We start from the raw sequence: 21,657 nt of genomic DNA on the forward strand, positions 1-21,657 counted from the left end.
TTGTTTACATGTTCAAAATAAATCATTCATTCATTCAACTGCCCCGAATCTGCTAATGTGGCCCCCCTTTTTTTATAGCTTGCCTGATGGCATGCATGTGGTATAAACCAACACGTGAAATGAACCTACTAGACAATGTGCTTATGGATTCACCCTGTAAAAATTAGAAAAAAAAAGAAATTTTAAGAAAAAGTAGGAAAAACGAAATCAGACAATAATGACATTTTTGCAGACAAAACCTTGCCTGAACATTCAATCTCTTTCCCATCGAGTCGCTCAAGCTATGTCCTTATTCTTGACCATTTGTGTTATATTTCCCCAAAACCTTTTCAAAAGGGTGTTAAATGTACTTGGAACCATCAAAACTGCTATTCTGGTCCCACTGGTTGACCCCCCCCCCGTGACCCCCCCCTTTGATGATGACGTTACACTGCAGTTTCTGAGATGACGTTATAAATCTCGCGAGTTTACGGAAAACAATTCAGACCTCCCCCTCCCCCCTCCTCCTCCTCCTCCTCCACCTCCCCCCTCCCCTTCCCACGCCCCAGCGCGCCGTGGGATAGTGGCGCTATAAAGTATATCCTCTCTCGGAGGAAAGATAAGAAGCGGAAGACTGAGGAGAGAGAGAGAGAGAAGAGAGAGAGAGAGAGAGAGAGAGAGAGAGAGAGAGAGGGGGATGAAGATGGCGGACGCCAAGCAGAAGAGGAACGAACAGCTAAAGCGGTGGCTAGGCTCAGAGACGGACCTCGAACCGCCGATCCTCAAAAAGAAGAAGACGAAGGTGAAGTTCGACGACGGCGCCGTGTTCCTGGCTGCCTGCTCCAGCGGCGACACCGAGGAGGTGCTCCGCATGCTGGACCGCGGCGCCGACATCAACTACGCCAATGTAGACGGTCTCACCGCCCTCCACCAGGTCCGTCTTTTTTTTCCCTCCTAACCCGCGGTGACTTTCACTCTATCCCCACCGCTCACCACCTTTAACTATCAAATACGAGTATCGATGTATGGGCCCGACAAAACTGCTCACTCGGGAACACCTGTCAAATGGAGACCATTCCCTTTTTTTTCCCCCCTCTGTTGTTTACCTATCCCAGCACGCCCGTGTTTTTCCTCCGCACCGCAGAGAGATGGCCGTCCTGGCTTCTCCGCTCAAGCCCGTGCCTGGCCTTGCATGCTTTTGTCAAGTCGGCGCAAGTGAAAATGAACATGTTAAAAGTCGTGCGCCGTCCAGACCAGCTCCTTGCCGTGCTCGAGCTGACAGCGGGTCCGGACTAATTGCTGTAATTCGGGGAGTAGCGGCGGGTCTGGCGTTTCGATGGATCGCCTCATTTTGATGTACGATCGGAAATCTGTCAACCGCTTGTCAGTCGAAATACACGCTGAATTATTAGAGCTGCGTCATGTTGGCAACAAATGTTGTGACTTGACTGGGTCCCTCTGCCCAAAGATTGGTTGATTTCCAGACCCGGGGGTCGGGATGGCTGTGGAAGGACGTTGTGTTGATGGTTAGCTTTAGCGCGGTTCAAACTACCCTCTGGAAAATAAGCAGAAGCTAGCTTAGCTGTACTCGGTTAATAACCGGGTTATAATCTCAGCGCAGTGTATCGAAACGTATGGTGGTAAATGCGAACTTTTTATTTTAGTACGTTTGCTGTAGTTTGGACGCGAGGTGGCAAGTGATGTTAAACGTGAGCTATTAGGGTCGGGCAAGGCTAGCGCGAGTCTATGCTAGCTAGCTCCGCTAGCCGTCGTTAGCTGTCGTGGAGGTTTAGCTCACATTTATTAATTCATTCATTTGCTAGCTTGCCAACCGGCTGTTAGCGTTCTTTGGTTGCCAAAACACGCAACCGTCACAGTTGAAGTTGGCTTCAAAATTTATGTTTGTCAACAGTTCCGTGTGCGTTGAAATGCCCTTTTACATCTGTTAAATATGTTAATTCTGTTTGCCCGATAACGCCCGTGGCTACGCTAGCTAGCTAATGCACAGCAAAATAACGAAATGGCAGCTGATGTCACAAAACCCATCTCAAGGGTCCAGCTGTATGCTTGTTGCCCTCCTAAACCAAACACGTCCCATTTTACCCTTGGGGAAAACATCAAAACAGCCCGATGTTTCAGCTAATGTAACGTTAACTTGCGGGTTTTAAATTGTGATTGTAGGTGCTGCTTGTCTTGAGCAGGATTCGGGCCAAGGAAAAGCTGACATTAGCCAAGTGGTGCTCAGGAAGCTCAAGTTCTATTACTTTCCCTTGAGTATACTGTGATTCGTGTGTTTTTCTTTTTCCTCTCAGTATCTTGGGACTATATTTAATGTATAATATACACGACATGTTTATTTGTCCAGTGTTTTTAAATGATAACATTAATCAGCAAATCTCGTTGTTGAACAGATTTTTTTTTTGGATGCTGTATTACCCATACATTTTGATTATGGCTTCAGCTACTGGCAGCCTTTTTCTTTTTTTTTTTACTTGGAATGTGTTTATGTCAGTAACAGTCATTGTAAGTTGTGTGAACTACCTGTTCAAATGAGTTTCTTGATTGGAGAGATGTAGCAAGTGGTAGACAAACCATTTCACTATTGTCAGCCATTGTAATGGGCTTGTGCCTTGTTGAGCGATGTTGTTCAACCCACCATTGGTTTGCATAGAAAGTCCTGAATTGATTGAGGGATTAATGGGGGAATCCTCATATGAAACTTTGGAATGCGCTTAAATCACCATTGATCAAACTATTTGTGTAGCACACTTCATACACATGGAAATCCCAAGTGTTTTTTTACATGATGTTGAGTCTTAGTAATTCTAAGTGGCAGTACTCAGTGGCAGTACGGTGGCAGTAATTCTGCCACTGTACACCTTGGCATAGGCAATATTAGGTATGGCTCAGTGTTTGCTGCAGTCCAGGACTTTCCTGAAGAAAGCCGAAATTTTAAAAGCAAGTCTTTACTAGCTTTATCTTTGAATGACCGGTGGGTTTATTTGCCTTGCGATATTCTTCGGTTATTTTATTGTTAAGTCAGCCGTTTGCTGTGTTCAACTCTGCTGTAATAAATTCTGGAATTGGCATGCCCCCTACGCAGACTCACTGGGTGGAAACGTTGCCTTTTTTTGGACTGATGTTCAGGGATGAGCTAGAGTGAAGAAAGAATTTGTATTGCCGCTCTTCAGAACTAACCATCTCTGGAGAGGAGAAGGTGTGTGTGTGTGTGTGTGCGCGTGCGCGCGCATGCGTGCATGTTCTAGGCTACCATGTGATCCATGGCTTTTGGGGTCTTGGAAAGGAGTTGAAGGCGATATAGGGATTTGCGTTTAGCGTGCTAATCCTAGGATTGCATGAAGGTCAAACTGATGTTGGGTTTGCGTCGATCAAGTGAAGAGGAGATGAACAGGCAGAGTAATCTGACGTGCTCAGCAAGTGTTTCGCTACTTTCTTTTTTACATATATCTTAGTTTTGGAAAGTGTCAAGAGCACAACATGGCAGGATGCCTTAGTTTTGTATTTTGAAAAATTTAGATCATCATCAAGACAATTGTATTTTTTTCCTCATTAGCTTTAAACATTTCCATTACTGATGACAAAGGCAATTTTGACAGTGCACATCCCTTTTTTGTTATAGAGCTAGGAACCTCTGGCCTGGTTAAAGTGTTCCATGTCTTTAGAGGACTGGTCACTTCACTGCTGCTTGGGTGCAGTGATATTTCTTGCAACACTGGTGAGTGATGGGGGGGTTATAAATACCACCACCACAAGTTCCTCTAACTAGGTTTCAGGAGATGATACTAAGTTTGGGTATGAGTCAGTATCTGTAGCTCTGCTTTGTTGTGCAGGCCTGGCATAAGCTTACATTTAGGCTGGAGGTTGAGTCTCTTTTGTGAGTTATGTCATCATATCATCATCTTTATTAGGGGGTTCACAGTGAAAGCTACGTATAGCTCTTGCGCATTTGTAGGTTGTGGCTGATGTAAGAAGAATTAAACAATGACAGATGGTGGTATTTTCATGAATAATATGATACACTCAAGGAAACTGATAGTGGTAGTGTAGCTTATTTGTATTTTGAGAATCCATTGCCACTTCATAATGTAAACAACAGGTTAGCCTCAACCTTGTTCCAAAACAACTATTCTTATAGACAATTATCAGTATCATCATTTATCGTCTCAACTGTTTTTGCATCAGAATGATATTCAGATATTGTTATATCATCATCGAATTTGTTGTCTAAATTAAGGATGAAGAAAGTCTACCTAAAATTTCTCACAAAATGAGGTTTGAAATATTTGAGAGCAGTATTTGAAATCTAGTTTTTGTTTGATATCACACTTTACCGAACACCTCTATGTGATGAACCTTGGTTGGGTTCTTAAGTCTGGTATATTTGTAAGCAGCTGTGATTATGCATGATTAATTTTATGTAAATGTCTAATATTTTCCATATTGCCTGGTGTGATGAGTAGCTGCATTGGCAAGTGGAGTTCCCAGGTTCTGTAGGCTACACCAGTGTCTGAGGGTCGCATTCCAAGTCCCTGTCGTCCTCGCCCGTACATTCCTCACATGACACTGTGTGGAAACCATGGCAAAGGGAGAGAAGCGCAGAGCAGGCATTCCTCAGCTGTCACCTAACCTCCTCCCCTCCAGTCATTTTCTCTATCAGGCTTGTGTGCCTGCCCACCTCTCTCCATGCGATGCCAAGGCCCTGCTGACTGCTGCCCACTGAGCTCCATCAAGGCCATTAATGTGTGTGTGTGTGTGTGTGTGTGTGTGTGTGTGTGTGTGTGTGTGTGTGTGTGTGTGTGTGTGCACACGTGTGCATGTGATGGGGGTATGAAGGCACGGCTTGTGGCTTTGCACACCAAAAGCTCCACACTGACCCATACCTGACCTCTTTTTCTTTACCGTCGATGGCCCTTCGCTGATGTCCAGGCACCGAAGTGACAAGAGTCAGCTTGGTTGAAAATGCTTGCGTTGTGCTTCACAATGCCTTCGCTGTGTTGACATTACACACCCTCATTGCAGCCCTGAAATCGGAACATTATCTTGTGCTGTCTCCATGGCAACGGCTCACAGCAGGTTACCAGTCAGTTGTGTTGGTGGATTTGCATGTACAGAGGGAGTTACATAACACACCGAACAGAGTGTCTTCAGTGGTGCTTAGCAGTTTAAAATGAGACGGTACTGTGTGAATCTCCAACTATAATAAAATATGAATCACATTGGCTGGTGGGGGTGGGTGGGTAGAGGTTCAATTTCCACCCATGTAGATTATCGCCAGCCACATTAACACATTACATAATTATTGTGGCTTTAACCCCAGGCCCAGCCCTGAGATTCTCAGCTGTGTCCGATGTCCCTCTCCTCCTGATAAAAGCATCATGCCAATCCTTTTACACACCCCAACCTTTTTGTCTGTCTGCTCGAGGGAGAAAATCCCTCCATCTCCTGGGGAAAGGCCCCTTGTGTGGGATGGGCAAAACATCTGTGCATCACATTGCGCCACTGCTCTCCCATACCCCTCTCACCTGCACTGGTAGCTGGCACGCCTGAGACATGGGTAGTGACTTCAACATGGAAGGTCAGCTCGGTCCCCCGATGCGTTTCATGCCTGCTGCTAGTCTGGTGTCTCTGTAATAGTAATCTTCAGCCTTGTCAACTGCTAGACGAGACTACACCCTGTGAGATGTTTTGAGGTGCAGTGTGCAGGGCTGCAGTGGAATGGGATTACCTCTCAGTTGTGGTACTACTAATGCACAGCGCTTTCTCTAAAACAATTTAGTAGTGTATTGGTAATAATATGGGTGTGGGGGCTATAATCATGTCCAACTGTGACAGAGCATGACGGCTTAGGGAATGTTTAATGTAAGGCTTTGCTTGTTTACTGCTCTATGTCACAAGGCAATGAGTAGCACACGTCACTTATTTTGCATTCTGTCAAATTTACAGTGACTTATGGTAGTCTTATGAGGGAGCTGAATATGCTACGGTACATGGTGGTTTATGATTTTTTTTTTTTCATTTTGGGGTGATAAGTGAGGCCGTTTGCTGTGTTTTTAACTCGCTGCTGGACATCCATATGCAGGTAGAGACATCATACAGCTTGACCCTGGAAGTACAGTATTTCACTTGATATTCTGCCCGTTGTTGGTGTTACCTAGTGAACGTGTAAAGATGCATTCTCTGGCTGTGACTATTTAGGCAACAGGCTCTGATGAGCAGGACCATATCCTGTAGCATGGCACATAGCCTAAACGTGCTTTGGGTTGTAGAGGGAACAGACTATCGAGAGCCAACACTCCTCTTTCTTTGTTCAGTTCACACAGAGTAGTGATCTGAGCCAGTGTCTGTGACATAACCATTCAAGAAGAGTAACTGTCCTAACAGGAGACCATTAAATGGACCCTAGAAAGGTCGACAATATTCGTGATGTCTGCTGAATGAAATGTGGCCCAATCATATTCTTGGCTCTTTGTGGTGAAGTGCTTCTGCATTTATGTTGTTTCCTCATGCTGTCTCAGGATTTCAGACCGCAGAAGACCTCTCGTGTTGTGTTGAGACGTTTAAAAGAGGACATTTTCCAAAACTGATTCTCCTTTTATTGTAAATATGTACACTAAACTTGCAGTCTTTGTTATGATTTAAGGCTGTCTTGTGGCAGCAGCCAGCCACTCATGCATTTGTAACAAATTGCAGAATACATTAAGACACTGCTCAATAATTCATAGACTGGAATCTAGACAATCTAGATTTTATTGTTCTTTGTCTAGCCGAACGTGTCAACCGCCAACCCTCCTGAAAGGTTAATGGCTAATGCCAAGTATGGTATTATAATACTACACTCAGTTGTTACTTGCCATATGAGGCAGAGGTGTATATCTGCCAGCTAGACATCTTCGTCTGCTGTCTCCTATCTCTGCATGGGCTACAGTGTGGTTTATTTAGTTATTTATAGGACTCATGATATGTTTTGCATACTCTGCCATTATAATTGTATTTTTACAAGAAAGTTAGACAGACAGCTGGCTGACCAGGGCTGACTAGTACAAATAAGTCTAAATTTGGGCCAGGCTTATGTGTTTGGATTGGCATAGCCGAATGGAGACGGGACTGAGACAGACATGTTAAAATGAGTTGATTGTGACACCCTCAAATAACCACTCACTCAGCAGTATAGGTCACTTAAAGCTGCTATAGGCAACAGGAACATTCCAATGCAAAACCTTTTACGCCCCTATCTCTGCTGCCTCGTATCACTCCGCTAAGCCCCTCCCACCAGATGAGCACGGGCATATAATTCAAATGTCTACAATCAGGAAGTGTCAAAGCGAGACTCATGAAACTTGTATCATAATTGATAATCCATGTAAAAGTTATTTTTTTCAGCGAATCGCTTAGTTACACTAATTGTTAGCGTGAAGCAGCTATTTTGAGTTGGTCTTGTGGTTTTTTAAAAAAAAATAAAACGCTCATGTGGGGGGCTTGTAGAGAAGGGAGAACTAGTCCACAAGCGACTGGCGGGGCAGGGCAGACGCGAATTGATTGCGTACATACACAGCTGCATTTGTAGAACAGCCAATAGGAATGCCCTCTCTCTGAAATGAACTGTAATTGGGGCTGAAGTCTCCTCTCACAGGCTGGATTTTCTAAAGCATGGATACAGAGCCAAGAGAAGGTGCAAAAGGTCTAGTTTTGTCTCAGACCACTTGCATTACAATATAATAATTATATTTTTAGCACTTTTCTAGACACCCAACGCGCTTCACATTGAAGGGGGGAGCCTCACCTCAATCACCACCAGTGTATAGCACCCACCTGCTGAAACGTCCAATGACACAAAAAAAAACAAACAAAAAAAACGACCTACCCCAGCTTTAATCCAGTGTTGCGCTCACGTCAATGAGGTGAATCACAGTATCGCTACTGTAACCTCAGCCTGATTGGTGACTGAGGACTTTAGTTTTAGAATGAGGGCCCTGGAATGTGCACATTTTACCTGTTTATAATTGGCAGGTCTCGCTTTGTCAAGCAGGCCACGCTGACATTTTCATTCAGCCTTTCCACCAACCCCATAATCAACTGCAGGAAGTCCATGTGGTGTTTGTGCGCCAATGCACTCCCAACACGCCAGGTCATCTGCTGATTGTGACACGCCTGCTTTTCCTTGCACACTAACGCTGGTAGTCAGAAATGGCTTTGAAATCCAGTTAGCTGGATTTCAGAGATGGCAAGAGGAGAATGTCGTCGGAAATGACTGGAAGTGGAGCCTTTTTTGAGCGGCTGTCTTATTGTTAAGTTTTTCATTTTGACTTGACTGATAGGTAAATCTGCTCTGTAGGTTAGTTATCAAAGACCTATACTTTTTCTCAAAAAAAAAATCAACAAGGAGATTTGAAATTGGATTTCCCTTCTTTCTTTCTTTTTGTTTGGTCTTTCCTGTCGAGCGATGGTACATTTTTTTTTCTTTTTTGCACAGTTGCAGTAAGAAAAGGATAGCGAGTCTAAAATTTTACAGGTTTGCTTCCCGAAGAGCGGTTGGAATAGTGAAGATGTTGTTAAATATTTGAGATGAGCCTCGCTGCAGGTTGCAACTGGTTCACCTGGGGTCATAAGGAGAATTCCTCAGAAGGATCGTCCCTATTGCCACGTATATGTGTCATGCCGACCGGAGAATGACGTGATCCCGTCCGTCGAATGTTAATTTTGACACAAAGGAGGCCCATTCTACGTCACGTGCGTGTTTTTGGGATGTTGTCCTGTTGACGTTATTGTTTCATGGCCATAACAAGACATCGCCACTCTAAATTGATTTCGGGGGGGGGGGGGTTATTTGAAACCTGAGCACTGCCGTCTCATATTTGTCTCTTTCCTCGTTTTTGATGATGTCAGCATATGTTCCTGTCTGTTTAGACCCGGGGTATTTCTCGCCCCTGCGTTAGGCCAAAGCTCTTGCTGCACCGTAGTAGCGTGCTCCAGGGGTTGATGAGAAATGGCCCGAGTTAATACTTACCTGTTGACACATTTGTGTAGGATAAATTGGGGTGGGAACCTGCCCACGAGCTTTGACAGACGACACTGACTAGGTTTTTCTCTCTACCTCATGTTTCCGAGTGGACTAAAGCATCGTGAAGTATGAAGCTACAGTGAAATGTTTGTGGGATGACTTCAGTTATTGTTTTTTTTTTTCTCTTCCCCCCTCACCCTGTGGCACATAGTCTCTGTCCTCTACTTAAGTCTGGTCTTCTTGAAGCCATTCCATTGTTGTTAGCTTGGCGGCAGTCACATGCCTCACGCTGAGCCTTTTTTTTTATGAGGTGTTTTTGAACCGAAAACACCTGGACCCGCGACTGTGAATTCCTCATTGTCTTACGGCAAGGCGAGTACAATTAAGGCTGAGAGTGTGTGTCCATTTGTTGTCTGTGGGAGGGAGAGGTTACATTCTTTCCGCTTAATCTCAAAATGGCTGCATCTTCAGCTGATGAAAAAGGGAGTAAAGGTGAAATCAGTGTTTGGCCCGTTGCGGACAAATTTCAACCTCTTGTCGACTTTGTGAAGATGGGAGACGTCAAACAAAGTCTTCATGCGGCATACAGTTGGACAGGTGGAATAAGCTAATCGGCGTGGAACAGGCCAACTTTGATAAATACAACTTTACCCATCTAACCATTTGAAGCTGTGTGCAAAACCTTTTCCCTTCAGTTGATCGATATTGATCTTGGTTTATGCTGATGTATCAGGAGCCTTGAGATGGTTTGCTAGTGAGACTGATGTGGCATTGTCCCATTAGTGTTTGTGCGTGCAAATGCATGTGAGAGATTTTTTTTTTTTTTTTTTGTCTGCAAAGAAAGCAGTGTGGGTAAATGGGACTGACTGTCTACAGTATGAACGCTGACTTGTGAATTCCAGCATGAACACCCATTTGATCAAAATCGCCTTTTGATAAATATTGTCCCAGTCATTCTACATGTTGGTCTGATCATGAAGCTGATTACTTCAATTTAGTTTGTTTATTTCATTTATGTAGCACTTTAAAAAGCAAACTTGTTTTGCACCAAAGTGCGCATAAAAGCATTTATGTGCATAACAGATGTTGTGAAAATAAAGTAAGGGTAAAATAAAAATGAGTTAAACATAATTTAAAACCCAAATAATTGAATAAAAAATAAAAGCAGGTTAAACACAATTAAAAGCCAGAGAATAAAAGTGAGTCTTAAGGTGCATTTTAAAGCATCAACAGACTCAGTCTGGGTAACGGCCTCCAGCAGGCTATTGCAGAGCCGAGGAGCCGCTACATAAAAAAACCGTATCCCCGGCCATTTTTTTACCCCCCACGAACGGGCACAGCCAATATGCTGCGGTGGAGAATCTGAGGGGTCTTGCTGTGCTGTAAGGGATGAGAAGTTCTGACATATATGTAGGGGCGAGACCATGTAGAGATTTGTAGACCTGGCGGCCTGTCCAGGGTGTCTCCCCGCCTGCCGCCCGTTGACTGCTGGGATAGGCTCCGGCATCCCGCGACCCCAATTGGGATAAGCGGCTTGGATAATGGATGGATGGATGGAAGAAGGATTTTGAAGTTTATCCTGAAATGAACGGGGAGCCAGTGTAAGGATGCAAGGATAGGGGTGATGTGGTCTCGACTCGTTCCGTGGACCTTGATAATAACCTGGCGGCAGCGTTTTGAATTGGTTGTAAACGGCATATGGTAACCTGAGAGATGCCTAGGTAAGAGGGCGTTATAGTAGTCCAGCCTGGATGATATTTGTGCATGAATGACTTTCTAGATCAGAGGGTGATAGGAAATGCCTAATTTTGGAAGCTGGACCTGACTACGGAATTTACCTTCCTGATGATACTTAGGTTGTCATCAAATGTAACACCCAGGTTCTCGGCATGTGGTCTGATGTAGGCAGAAAGGTGATTGATGTCCTGGGCAATAACAGTGGTATGATGATTGTGATAACACCAGTACTTCATGATTTGCATTAGTATTCCTATTACACAAACAGAGGTCTTCAAAACATACCTTTTGGAGACCATACTTATTGCTGTTACCGAAGCGTTAGTATTTTCACTTTCAAACTTATGGTCTTTCTCAGAATTTAGGCCTACTCAAAGCCGAAATCTTAATTTTCTCTCCATTTTAGTTATTTCTTCCACTTGAAACTTGATATTGATGCGCCGGTTCTGTTGGGCAGTGAATCAATATTACAGTAGAACAGTGTTCAGATATAGTTTGATGTAGGAGGCAGAGAGAAATAGACCTGTTGTAATTGATTTTCTCAGACTACAGACAAGGTTTTACAGTTTGTCGCTTGTGTGCCATCAGCTCAGGAGTAGACATTTCCCACCCTTGTAAAAATGGCATCCTTCGACCAAAACTTACACAGGCAGTCTAATTTATTTCAAACTATATCGCAACACTGTTCTATAGTAGTTGTCTGTAAGCTCGGCCACATTAGTGTTGCGTTTCAATCTTACTCTGTCAGATATGTGTTTGCTGCTGCACCAGTGTCCGTCCTACCTGATTGAAAATTTTCAATGGTGGTATATGGAGACTGGAGAGCAGGGTCCAAAATTATCTTTTTGGCTTCCCTGCCAAGGTGGCTGGTAGATGAAAAATTTTACTAGCAAGACAGATTTTTTTTATTTTGAATTGCTTTTTACTCTTGCAATTTGTTATTATTACTATTTAGCATGTCATCTTGGTCTCATATGCGATTCTCAATCAATATTATGGTCGTGTGCAGTAATAATAGTAGTAACACTAACTGTATGCAGAAATAGTAATTCAACTTTTTCAACACATTTGAATTAATGAATTCAGTGGTATTCGCCTTTAAGTGCAAGAAGGATAATGTATTAAGGAGTTAGAGAATATAACGATTATAGAGGAATTAACAATAACAAATAAAAATAAGTAACAGTAATAAGTTGAGTCACAGTTCATATTAATATTTTTTATTCTGTTGTAGCATATTCAGTCTTCATTAGACAGTTTTCTCTCAAAGCGATTTTCCTCCTCCTTGTCTCCCGCTGAATGACAGTGTTGGTGAGTGAGATGAGGAGGGAGCGCTTTCATTGGCCGTAGCAGCAGCGGTCTCTTCGGCCTGACGTTCACCTGTTTTCTTTTTCTTTCCTGGGGGCTCCACTCCAGCAATAAATCTCCAGATAGCTGGATTTGTTTCAACTGGCTGCATGACAAGCACCTCAAATACTGTAACAAAAAATTGCACGGTTTGATGACTGATGCAATTACGTACTATGCACAACACACACAGCATGGCAGATCTAGCAGATTGAAGTGACAGCAAACCAGCAGCTTTCTCCAGCACGTGTAGGAAATTTTTTTTTCCCCACCGGCCAGAGTGGCGGGTGCTCTCCATAATTTACTTGCCAAAGACTAAATATACCCACATTTGGTGACTGGTGAGTGTTAATTTTGGACTCTGTTGGAGAGCGTCTCCAACAGTGGATAAGTTGCCAGTCAGTATTATGTAATCTGACTCCATGATCCAGATGGATGAAATGAAGATTTGTTGTTGAAAAATCACAAATTTCCACTGTAAAATGGTTCTTTACTTCCAGCAACCAAGGTTGGACTCACTGGTCATGTGGAAAACAGAAACGCGGAGTGTATGTCACTGCACAGTTTGCCTCTATTCATTGATTAAGACAGGGGGGAGCAAAAAAAATTGAATGACCAGAACTGACATTGGTATCAGAAAACTTAACGTAGCTCAACGTGCAATCTAATGCACAGCATGGAGGTTGAAGCACCGTTGGTAAATGCAGAATCCATTCATTGCAGCGTCACTGATATGATTTCCATATTTAATAGAGCGTAAACATCATGTCAGTGAGTTTAGTCGAGCTGAGATGTTAATGGCTTCTTCAATGAATAATTAGTGAGCCCAAAGTACACAGGCTGCAGTGCAGACTTACTACTTGGTAAACAGAAACTTTGAACCACTAAGCCGCAGTCAACTCCATAGTCCCTGAGGCTCAATTTCATCTTGTGACATAAGTAGCCGAATTCTGGTCCATATGAGACTTGGCACCTCATCGGTCTTAATCAGAATTTGTGTTTTGGGGCCAGTGAAAGCTTGCATGCCCTCCATTGTCCATTTTACAGGTCTTGGACATTTAGGAGGAAGGGGCACTGCACTTCTCTCCTTGCTGATGTGGTGGGTGGGATTTCAACCAGAGAGGAACAGGAAGTGACTGTTTATTTTTCTCTTTTCCTCTTTGAGGCTCTACTAGTGAGTCCTTCATCTGCCCCCTCTGCCTTTATCACCATAGTTAGCCTGCTGCGGGCACATGTGGGGACTCCTGCATAAACAGATATTCATACACAGATACTTCAGTGCATTTCCATGTGAATCCCCACTGTCTGACCAAGCACACCATGCTTGCTCAAACTTTTGATTGGCTTTGAAATTAAAGTTTGTGCTCTAAATTGCAGACCTTTTATTCTTGGATGAAATGAATGAAATCTGCTTTAAATCAGTGTCTGATATCCTTGCCATGCTGTATTTGAGCAAAATCCCTCTTTTGTTGTGCAAATCCTGCTTGGGACCTGCACCTTGTTTATGCCACTGCTCAACTGATCCAAAGAACATCAAAATTGCACTGTTGGCTTCAGATGACTTCCTAACAAAGGCTTTATGGTGCCATGACACATTTCTGGCTAGCAATACCTGTTTGATATTGAAGAAAAAAAATTTTTTCCCCACATTAACGTGTTTAAGGTGTAGCATGCTCTACCCGTGCTATTTTGTTGAAGCATTGGATTGTGTAGAAAATAGTCAATAAATAATCACTGGCCATTAGAAAACTGTCTTCTTAGCCCTCATAATTTTTCACAAGTACATTATAGTAGTCTTTTCCTCAATGGTGTTAAATATGCTTTGTCCTTTTCTGTCTTTTTCGTGACTATGAAAGCAGCAGATTACAGATTCTGCTTTGATTATGTCAGTGTTGTGATGCATGGTGTCCATCCATTTTTGCAATGGTAATGGCTATGGATTTGTAGAGTTCCTGGAGGGCTGACCCTGGCATCCACACTATTCATTTAACCTCGAGTTCGGCTGCTGGCACAAGTGGTAAGTCAGCGCGCGTGTGTGCGTGTGTGTGTGTGTGTGTGTCGGGGGGGGGGGGGCTTTCAACATACTCAACGCGTGTTGGGTAGCCTCTCCTTTCAGTGATTGCTGACTGGGCCATCTACTGTCCTCTGTATAGTAGCCTCGACATAAGAGTGCCATTGTATAGGAATATCAACAGAGATGGTATTCTGTCTGTCGATGGCTGGCTGACCTTTCTGCCACTCTGTCCTCTGAACCTTTCACGGAGAAACTAGCTTGGCCCTCAAGTGGGGCTATTGTTTTGGCTGGTGAGCGTAAAGTGAAGTGAAATGTACATTTACACCCCCCCCCAGTCTTGGCCTTCTTTTTCCATGGGAATCCCAGGGCCATATATGGTTGTCCTCAGTAGCTGCAGCAGCAGTGAAGACTGTGTGTGTGTGTGTGTGTGTGTGTGTGTGTGTGTGTGTGCACGTGCACACACACACACACACACAGTCTGGTTACAACTCCCAACAGGGCTCATCTAGCCGAGGAACCCAGCTGGCCGCCCTGCAGTACTCTAACCCTCCCCCTACCCTCTGGCCTCCTGAACCCTGCCGCAACACAGGAGCTGTGTGCTCTTTGTCTCCAGACACCACACAACCACGCGCCACCTTTACAGAATAAACAGTTAGGCTCTCCTAATTTGATTTCTCCTTATTCTAATCTTGATTTTCTTCTCTCCAACCTTCAACCTATCTCTTTCACTTTCTCTGCCACTGCTGATCTTTTCACCTTTCTTTAAACACACAAACTGTGTGTCTGTGTGTCTCTTGTCTCTCTATCTCTCTCTCATATACACACAGGCGGTAAGAAGGAATTCCTTTTGTGGAAGTGACTGTGCGCCTCTGAGCTGATGACGTAGCTCCATGAGGAGTGGCCAGAGTGTGGATGCTTGAAGCCCCAGAGGCTCCAAGTGTTACTTATCTGGGAATTTCTCCACCGGTATGCTATGCAAGTCCCGGGCCTCGTTGCTGCAGCCTGACAAGGTGCTCGCAGAGAAGCTGTACTAGGATTACCCGGTAGTAAGGCAGGGCAGAGATGGAGAGTGAGAAAGAAGAGAGGAGGGAGGGAGAAAGAGAGAGGCCAGACCTGATTCAAAGGAAGCTGTTTTGTCTTCTGTATCGTTGCTTTATAAGGGAGTAAATTGGTTTTTCCCAGTAAGAAAATGAGGCTGGCATGTGTTAGCTCCACCGTGGACAGTGCATCTCTCACAATTAGAGGCCTGAAAACTCTGAAAACCAGCAGCCCCCCGTTGTTGTTGTTGTAGTACAAGTGATTATTTTCAAAGGCAGGACTCGGATGTCAGTTTTCCTGATGGCCACTGACATGTTTCAGCCTTCATCCATCTCACCACAAAACATGAATTGTCAGTTGTCTGCTAATCAGAAATGAGCAGATGATGGGTGCTGGGAGGGAAGGGAGTCTTGTATATTATTTTGTGTTGATTTTTCTTGAAAGAATTGTCATGCCATCACTGGAGCTCTGATATGTCTGCCTAGTATTTTCAAAGAGCTTTGAGGCACTGTGATCCCAGCCAAAGTCCTGATCATAATCGCAGCAGGAGTGACTCAGGCCCTCTGCGGTTTTTGGGGTTTTAACAGCTGCTCTGGTACCAAACAACTCTCCAGTTGCGGCACATGACCTATTGGGTTAATGTGGTTGTAATTTGCTCACCAGTCTGAGAGTAAAATCCTTGCTGGTTACACTCTGAAGACAGCTTTTTTTTTTTTTTTTTAGAGGAGGACAACAGAACAAATGGGCTGATTGTGCTTACATGGTTAAGTAACTTTACAAAGCAGCACTATGGAGAACAACTTGCACACACTCAGGTTCCCTTTTCGATTCTGTGCCCGCCAGTACGTTGTCCCTGTAGGAATGGCCTGGGTTCTCGCTGTCTTCCACAAAACCACAGGACAGCTATTGTGCTACACCAGGCCCTGGCATGATTCACACCTACTGGCTGAAGAAGCTAACGGCAGTCCATGAATGCCTGGCGACACAGATGAACCAGCTAACATCAGGGTCTCATTCTGACTGGGTAACACAGGGGAGAACAATACTGATCATTAAGGATCCCCACAAGGGTACAACACCTTCAAACTACCGGCTGATAACCTGCCTCTCCACGACATGGAAGATCCTGTCAGACATCATAGCAGCAAAGCTGAATGGGCACATGAGTTAATACATAAGCAAAACTCAGGAATTTGGCACAACACCGGAGGGTCAAAGCATCAGCTACTGGTTGATAGAGCAGTCACCCAAGACTCTTAAGACCAGACAGACCAATCTGAGCACAGCCTGGGTTGACTGCAAGAAAGCCTACGATTCAATGCCCCACACCTGGTTACTGGAGTGCTTGGCACTATACAAAGCCAACAGGACACTAGCCTTCATCAAGGACTCAGAGCAGCAGCGGAAAACAACACCAGAGGCCAACTCAAAGACAATCACCCAGGTAAGCATTAAATGTGGCATATATCAAGGTGATGTACTGTCCCCGCTGCTGTTCTGCATAGGCCTGAACCCCGTCAGTCAGATCACCACGAGTGGCTATGAATACATGTTCAGAAGTGGAGTTACCATCAGCCACTTCCTAAACATGGATGACATCAAGCTACAGTGACAGCGACGACATCGAGATGTCATTTGGACTGGACAAGTGCGGTCAAATAGTGGCAAAAAGAGAAGAGGTGGTGATAACTGAAGGGGTTGAATTACCAGATGGCAGGAAAGCAGAAATACAGGACAGTCACAAGTACCTGGGTATTCCACAGGCAAATGGAAACCACGAGGAGGCAGCAAGGAGGTCAGCTACAGCCAAATTCCTCCAGAGAGTGAGGCAGGTCTTGAGGTGCAAGCCCAATGGGAAGAATAAGAGCCAAGCCATCAACACATATGCGCTACCAGTCATCAGATACCCTGCTGGAATAATAAGCTGGCCAAAGGAGGAGGTAAAGGTCACAGTTATCAGGAAACATAAACTCCTCACAATGCATGGAGGGTTCCACCTGAAATCCAGCAGCTTGAGACTGTACAATAGGTGTCCGCGGTGGCGTAGCGGTCTAAGCATCGGCTTGGTGTCGATGCAGTTGCCCACTGGGGTTCGCGCCCCGGTCTCGTCAGATCCGACTATGGCCGGACTCGATGAAGCAGCAATCATTGGCAACGCTGTCTTCGGGAGGGGGGCGGAGTCGGCTTGTGTTCGTCATGTGAATGCGTCTCTGTGTGTGTCGGAAAAAGAGTGGTTCGGCTTGGATTCACCTTGTCACGAAAGTGGGGAGGCGTCTCCTTCGAGACTGCCGGCCGGAGAGATGCAGTTGACGAACGCATGCAATACGAGGGTGGGTGTTTGAATTAAAATAGGGATCAATTGGCCACTAAATTGGGAGAAAAAAGGGAAAAATCAGAAATAAAAAAAAAAGAGACTGTACAATAGGTGAAAAGATGGGGGCCGAGGCTTAGTGCCACTATCAAGAATGAAACAAGGAACATCCACAAGTACATCAGAAAGAGGGCCCCTCAAGACGCACTGCTGAGTACCTCAGGCAGCAGAAGACAGAGTGTGGGGAGGAAGAAGAAGAGGAGGTATCATAGAAGACCAAGCCTCTCCATGGGATGCACCATTGACAGATAGAATACGTGGCTGATATTGAGAAATCCTACCAGTGACTAGAAAAGGCTGGACTGAAGGACAGCACAGAGGCTTTGATCCCAGCAGCACAAGAACAGGCACTCAGCACCAGTTCAGTTGAGGCAGGGGTCTACCACACCAGACAAGACCCAAGATACAGGCTCTGCAACGACGCTTCTGAGACAGTCCAGCGCTTAGTATCAGGGTGTAAAATGCATAGCTGGGAAAGCATACACGGATAAACCAAGTGGCTGGGATGGTGTACAGGAACATCTGTACTGAATACAGACAGGAAGTCCCCAAGTTCAGACGGGAGACAACACCAAAGGTGGTTGAGAATAGCAGAGCTAGATCCTGTGGGATTTCAAGTTCCAAACTGACAAGCAGGTGCTGGCAATCCAACCAGACATTGTGGTGGTCGACAAGGAACAGAAGACAGCAGTAGTGATTGGTGTACAATCCCGAGCGATGGCAACATCAAGAGGAAAGAGCATGACAAGCTAGAGAAATATCAATGATTGAACGAAGAACTAGATCAGATGTGGAAAGTGAAATCCACAATAGTCCCAGTGGTAATAGGAGCACTAGAGGCTGTGACCCCCAAACTGGGAGAGTGGCTCCAGCAGATTCCAGGAACAACATCTGAGGTCTCTGTCCAGAAGAGTGCAGTCCTAGGAACAGCTAAGATACTGCGCAGAACCCTCAAACTCCCAGGCCTCTGGTAGAGGGCCTGAGCTTGAGGCAGTGAGTTACCAGTCATGGCAAAAGTATTTTGGTCTTAAATTAGACTGAAAAAAGGGAAAACACAAAGTTAAATAATGCTTTATTGTCATGCCATGGATGAGCTTCCACAGCAGTTGTGTTGGGGTAGCCTAAGTGGTGTTTTTGAGTGACAGGGTACTATGTTACAACTTTGTAAAATGATGCCCAGGCTCTGTGTGAGTGTGACGGAAGTTAATCTTAAAGTCACTCTCAGTGTGCTTTAGCCCTAAGCTATGATTTGATAGATTGCTTTATCATATTCCAACTGGGAAAATTGACTCTCTGCAAATGATACCAACCAGGAAAGTAATTACTATTTTATTTAAAGATAAATATTGATGTGTTAGGACTATAAGCATACATTTTGTTTCAACGCTCTTTATAGTGGAGCCCTGTGTGGGACTGTTTTCTTAATCCCACTCCTGCTGGATTTCTGATCACTACCACCTGCTCCCGCAATGTGTGTATTATACTCCCGCAATGTTCGGCCGCTGCCGTCTGCATCCATAAACATTCTGACCATTCATGCCCGTACAATAGCGTTCCACCGATTTTGTGTACTCTCCCGTCTCGTAGGGAAATCATGTTATTTTACCTTGTATTAATAAAGACATGAATACCTGTTGGTAGTAACGTAGCGAAATTACGTTCTAGTGCATAATTACACTCATACTAGTGCAATAATTAGTTATTCTAGTGCAATAAGTGCACCTGTTCTAGGGCAAAATTACATTGTATTTGTTTTACTTATTATATTAGAACATATTGTTGGCTGTGGTTGTTTTACTGAGGTTGTTTTATTTTGTTTTGTTTGCCTGTATTTTAACGCACTGATCAGGAGTAGCGCTTCTAATTTTGTAATACAGTGGTTGGGTGAGGCAGAACATCTTTTACATCAACTTTGCCATATTTAGTGGCTACATTAACAATGTGTTGAACTCTCAACAACCCCTTTCCCAGCGATGAAGTCATATAGCTGAAAGTCTCTACAGCAAAGTGCGACACATTTCTCGGTAGTATCTTGTTTAATATGTGCAGCAAGAAGTGCCTCATCTTTGAAGGAGAGCTTGCTTTGACTGGGGAGAATGGAGCAGGTATGTCGCCTCAACCCAGAGGTGCCAGATTTGTGCCTGTTATAGATCAATACTTACGCATGTTTGTCGCAAAGAAAAAAGTCCAGTTCGTTTCCATCTTTGTCAGTAACAACTGAGAAATTTTTCCAAATGTCAAGACTTGCTTTGCTTTTTTATTATAATGGCCTGTTTTGATCTTCTTTTCAACTTCATTTGTTGACTCCCTCCTTCTTGTTAGTGTTAGCTAAATCGCAGTACCCACAGTTTATTTTTTGACTGCCCGCTCCCACCCGCAGCAAAGTTAAAACCACCCACTCCTGCGGGATTTGCATTGGGTGTCGCAGGATCCCAATCCCAATGCAGTCCTCTACTTCAGTGTTTCTCAACCGGGGGTCCGCGGACCCCTAGTGGTCCGTGGTGTAATTGCAAGGGGTCCGTGAAAATAAAATATCTTTAAAAATAAGATCCTATGACATTTATAGAAATAGGATTATTTTACTCAAATGTGACTGAGACCTTTAGCTACCTAAACTATAAAGGGTAACAGGACTTTTTTCTCTAATTACATCTGTTTCACAAGTGTAATTTATTGTATTTTAATAAGAGATCTCGCTCCCGTTTGCATTGTTAAAAGCTACTGCATAAAAATTCTGTTGTTACATATATCTGAAAGTTACTGAATACATATTCTGTTTTGTCACATATATCTGAAAGTTACTGCATAAGAATTCTGTTTTGTTAACTATATCTAAGTTACAACTGAAAGCTCTTATTTTTGCCCCAAAGAGTGAATAAATGCTATAATGCAATTTAAAATGCAGTTTCTACTGTTTGTATCAAATTGCAACCCCCCTCCCCCAAGATCAGGTGGAGGGGTCCTCAGGGTAGATCAAAAATACGCAGGGGGTCCAGGACCCCAAAAAGGTTGAGAACCACTGTTCTACTTTATAGCCTTGGCCTATTTGCCTCTAGAGTCAAGAGTCTGTTATGAGATTTACAGATAAGTCTGCATTTCAGAGTAAAAATGCACACATGCATTCAGAGAGAGGTTCTTGGCAAACCTTTTTTTTTCCTTCTCTCCCCGTGGTGTACTATGACTTTCAGTGAGACTTGCAGCATTAGTATATTGTATGTGTCTAAGTAACATAAAGGCTATGCCCCATTCCATATAAGACATTTTAAAGAAGAGCATTGAAATGTCTCAGTGAAATGTCTTATTTCTTCCTTGGCCATAACAGGTCATGAGAATCCTGAAACTGTTGTCCATTGGTGGTTTAAAAGAAAAGACACAGCACCTCAAGGCGCTCTTCAAACTTAGCCGTTTGATCTTGCCTCTCAACGGTCCGCTTTGTGTGTTGCCTTCAGGGGCTACCCAAGGACCCCAGTGTGCTTTAAAATGAAATCTCCCCTCTATTTATTTATGTTTCATGCAACAGCCTAATGAGGCCTGAACCCATGTCCACTTTTGGGCTGGGTTTACTTTCTCTTAGGTGCCGTCACGGGTGCATTTTTGGTCTTGTTCTGAGAATTGCCTTGCCCATCTTCTCCACACAACTGCCAGGAAGCGTTGCTCAAATTCCTCCATATTATTTTAGGATTAGTCCGATGCATATGATGGACATTGTATTGTTTCTGCCTTAATCTTTTCCATATTTATCTCTGTTGGTCTGTGAAGGTTTATTGAGTTAATCTATAGATAGCGCCTGTAATCAGCCCCATGTGCTAAATTGAAGGCATTGTGTGAGGTGGGGATGGACGACATCCTACTTCACATACCTTTGTGTCTGAGAAAGTTGTAAAATAACAGTGATACTATACACTATTTAGGCGATGGTTTGGTGTCAAAAAAGGGCTTAAGGTTAGAGATGGCAGCCAAGAAAAGTCATTGCATGATTGTTTTTTTCTGCATGAGCCCAATTTGGATTGTTAGGTTTTGGCTAGCGTTCAAGATTAACAAAAGAGAAACTATTTACATACTCGACTTGTGACATCTACAGCTAGCAGTGTTGGCCCTCATGACATGTTAGCATTGCCCTGTAGTGTGCTTTCCACTTGCAGGGCAGGCTTG

At 44.0% G+C, this 21,657-nt stretch overlaps 1 protein-coding gene across 4 annotated transcripts in view; it reads left to right on the forward strand.

The window, feature by feature from the left end:
* The first annotated feature begins 533 nt into the window (after positions 1-533).
* Positions 534-21,657, forward strand: part of ppp1r12a (protein phosphatase 1, regulatory subunit 12A) — an 82,041-nt gene continuing 60,917 nt past the window's right edge. For all 4 annotated transcript variants that reach the window (XM_056276065.1, XM_056276066.1, XM_056276067.1 and 1 more), the window contains exon 1: positions 534-913. In XM_056276065.1, the coding sequence (XP_056132040.1) occupies positions 677-913 (237 nt within the window). In that variant the 5' untranslated portion in view covers positions 534-676. The remainder of the gene's footprint in view (positions 914-21,657) is intronic.

Source organism: Lampris incognitus, chromosome 3 (genome assembly GCF_029633865.1).
Source record: "Lampris incognitus isolate fLamInc1 chromosome 3, fLamInc1.hap2, whole genome shotgun sequence".
Taxonomy (NCBI): domain Eukaryota; kingdom Metazoa; phylum Chordata; class Actinopteri; order Lampriformes; family Lampridae; genus Lampris; species Lampris incognitus.